This window comes from Trichoplax adhaerens, genomic scaffold (genome assembly GCF_000150275.1).
Source record: "Trichoplax adhaerens TRIADscaffold_3 genomic scaffold, whole genome shotgun sequence".
NCBI classification, from domain to species: domain Eukaryota; kingdom Metazoa; phylum Placozoa; class Uniplacotomia; order Trichoplacea; family Trichoplacidae; genus Trichoplax; species Trichoplax adhaerens.
In genome coordinates this window covers 6,763,898-6,767,842 of record NW_002060945.1, presented here as the reverse complement: position 1 = coordinate 6,767,842, position 3,945 = coordinate 6,763,898, and the positions used below count along the sequence as shown (strand labels likewise).

The 3,945-nt window shown below is 33.1% G+C and overlaps 1 protein-coding gene across 1 annotated transcript; it reads right to left on the bottom strand.

Moving 5' to 3' along the window:
- Window positions 1-183: 183 nt before the first annotated feature.
- On the bottom strand, window positions 184-2,254 carry TRIADDRAFT_54743 (uncharacterized protein; the record flags this gene model as incomplete). Its single annotated transcript, XM_002110549.1, has 6 exons — window positions 184-204; window positions 299-465; window positions 575-805; window positions 972-1,059; window positions 1,417-1,496; window positions 2,161-2,254. The coding sequence occupies 6 exons, from the start codon at window positions 2,252-2,254 to the stop codon at window positions 184-186; spliced, it is 681 nt and encodes a 226-aa protein (XP_002110585.1).
- Between the last annotated feature and the right edge of the window lie 1,691 nt (window positions 2,255-3,945).

Sequence of the window (3,945 nt, the reverse complement as noted above, 5' to 3'; positions counted from 1 at the left end):
TATTTTTTTCGGCTTATCTTCTTTGGTTCCAATAACTTTTTGGAATCGAGTTTATTAAGCGTTGTTTCGTCTTTTTGCATAATTGATGGATTTACATCAATTTTCTCAGTATCCAATGCTAACCTAACAGGAGCATACATGTGGAACCATTGCTATAAAAGACGATCAGATTGCTAAGATTAGTTACCTAGTACGGCAATATTTCTACATCAATGGAGAAATCATTTTAAAAATGAATGATGATAGCTAAATTGAAATCAATAAAATACGTCTAGAAAGTTGTAGCTACAGATATTACCTTTGCAATAGGGCTTAGACCAATATTTGTTAATGCGTACTGCCATTGCGGTAGGCCAAGATGCATAATCATCAGACGAAAATATTTTGTAAACGAATCAGTTAAATAGTGCCAGCCTAGAGCTCTATCAAGGAACCATACTTCTGGCGATATTTGATTGATAGAATCTAAGGTAGCCAAATATAAAATATAATTAAATAAACGTATCAGATACAGATGCTAACTTATCCAAAACGCGTACAATAACGGCTTAAACAGAAGATGTATTTATAATACCTGATTGTAACTTGTAGACCAAACATACTTTTCCGTAACCATCACAATCGTCTAGTTCAAATATCCAACTCTGAGATGGATCGAATTGTGGTTTCCTATTACCACATTCATCATTGTCAGAACAAACGATATCGTCAAGTGCAATTGATCCATTAATGTTCTTATTATCATTTATTCGTTTCAAGCTCTTTAAGGAATTGACCACCATTCTTCCAAGAGACTGTTTTTGACCTTTGATAAGTAATAATAGTTTTTATGCAGGGACGTAATGAAATCTAATCAAATTTCATTTACGGTTAAGCTGTTAGTAGTACTGAGACTTAGAATGGAGTATGGTTAAGCAAAATATATAAGCGCATAATTATTTGTACGATTGTAATAAAATTACTAAATTTACCATCAAAGAGGACTGACCACGTCAGTAGAAAACCATTAGAAAGCATATAAAATGCTTTCAGATCGTCCGGCATGCTACAAGTATGTTTCTGTGATATAAAGTTATATATTAATAAGTTTAACATGAAATCTTGTAAATTGTTCATTAATTAATAAACTACTAATATGTTTTGATCAGTTTTCTTCGGTACAACTCAATACTAGTGTATGATTGTAAGGTTAAAATATTGTAAAATATTATTTTCATCTAATTTTGATAAGTAGATCATTATTGCTCTAGACTTGATATTAATTTGTAGAAATTGAATATTATTTCATGTTAAATTAGCAATATTAACACTTTACTCAGCTAGCTTTTCTTAAATTAATACAGTTATTATGCCTAATAAATTTATTACAGTAAATTTAATAGATTTACAAAATTATTTGCATATACTTATGTTCACCCGTTCCCAGGCTTGAATATCATTTTGATCGACTGGTGGATAATCTACATGATCGACATTGACGACTTTGGGTAGACTTTCTTATTTTCAGGAGACAATTTAAGATTTTAGAACAACGAAACATTCAATTTCATCTACGTACATTCTAATGATCGTTATTTGTATTTATTCCATATCAATAGTAAATATCATTGGATAGTTCCGCTGCTATGTAATTTTGCATAGAGTTGAATGTTTGTAGTTTATGGAGTTTACTTCAATTTTCTTTGGTGCTACTAAACTACTGTGTTACGATTTTCAAACCATTATCTTGCACACTTTACATGGATGGCGTGTTTGAATTTCAATACTATACTGTATATTATGATATTATTGTTCAGCCTTAAAAGTACGTTATGCAGATAGATTGGAGTTATGTAAATGTCTAATTTGTGTAGAATTCACAATCAAATTGAAAATATTAGCAATAATAACAATTCTTATACGATAATACAAATATTATCAATCATAAACACTCATGAAGTAAATGTAAAGTACAGTGAATAAGAGATTTTTTAGCATTACATAGACATTTATTTAGCATCATTTCCCAGCATACTGTAATGTAAGGAAATAGTGAAGATAATTATACGCATACGCACATATGATTGCCAATGCTAATATTCATTAAAATCTACATATATGTGTAACGAATTGAAATTCTAGAAGATATGAATTGTTAACTGTACAATAGTTGTCTCTTACCTATCTTGCTGATAATGTTAGAAATTAAAATCTGATGATGACTTTCTGATGATTCGCCCACGTCTGTTTGATCGCTATTACTGATATGTTCCATTGCACCAGGATTATTTGATTGTTAAGGCGGTATTTTGATATCGATGCTATATTGGCAGGTTGATTCGATTGGGTATTTCTTATGGTTCAACACTTTCTAGATTAATAACTAATAACTGGCTAAATTCTATTTCGTCTTCTGTAGTAAAGTTTGTACTGTACAGTACAGTACTGCGTTACTTTTCAAACTTAAATCAATGGTCCAAACATAATTACATAAGCTATTTATAAGCTAAATATCTTAGCGCGCTGTGCAGTAAGTATAAAATCAATCAATCAATTCAGTCCTCCAGAGCAGAACTAGTTTGTACTTGCTGCTTATTTCAGTTGTGGGTTACAGAGTAGGACTAATATACTTATAGAGAGATTTCCTTTATTCACACTAATCTACGATCCTATTCGATTGTGACTGACTAAGCGATTAAATACTATTTTCACCTGGACAGAGTTAATTAATGAATTAATTCATTAGTAATACACGGATATGCTGCTGGTTCGAATGTTGCAGGAATAGGATTAATTCGTACAAGCGATAGCCTAAATCCCCCTATATGCCATATAAAGTAATGTGTATACTCGTACAGTATATACTTGTATATATATTGTATATATAGGTTAACATATGTACATCTAGGCGTACTGTATTTACCCGTAACATATCGTATACTTATACATTACATTATAGTATCATGACTGTACTGAGATGGCCCGGTTCGGTTCGGATTACCCACCCGGTTTGTCACTAGTTGCCACGGCGGATAACGAGCGTCACAAATCAGCCCTGTTGACATCATACAGTATGGGATGACTCGCCGAGTCACTTCAATCAACCCCTATGTGTGACTAGTTGAGTGAAGCGGGTCAAGTCATGGGACAGTGAGGTGACTGCCATAAGGTGAAGTCATTCACCACGCACTACAGTCATTGAAGTACTGGACTGGACCGAACCGTAACGTGACGTACTGGTTGCTTGCTCATTACGAATCGAGGATATCGGCCAGCAGCCATTTTTCCACGTCAAAAATTGATAGAAACGAGTTTCTTTCTGTGAAAATTGGCTACAATATTTTAGATGAACAACATTGAGTATCTATAGAAGGTAGATAGAATGCTATTTGTTCATTGTATCCATTTAAAACTTGACTTAGAAGCATAGTAAGAGGTTTTGTATCTGCCAATGGCAATCATGTAACGTTGCATAGTCAATGGCTTGCACGTCGTATTGGCGGACGTGAACACCAATTTTGCGCCACTTTTCCAATATCTTTAGTCAAAAAGAATAAAAATGACAAACTACAAGGCAATAGCTTTACAACTGGATTTGATAGGCAATAGTCCATTGTACTTTCTTGTCTGCTTTACCGCTCTGTTTACAAATCTCATCAGAATGTGGTCAATTGGCAGTAGTTTGATTTTTAGTATCGAATCAGTGATTTCAATCAACAATATCGGATTTTATTTTATCACTGAGCCTCTTGTTGGAGTTTCAATCCTAATTTTAATCAATACTACAACATTACTAGCATACGTATGAGTACCACTTTAAGCTTAAACCAGCTGCTATATACTCTTATATTCGTATCATCTGTCGTAAAAAGCAGATCTTGACTGTGGAAAAAAAGGATAAAAATTGGACGAGAAACCTGGCTAGAAGATGTCTGTGAAGTTGAACTGTGCCATTCTATCTTGTTT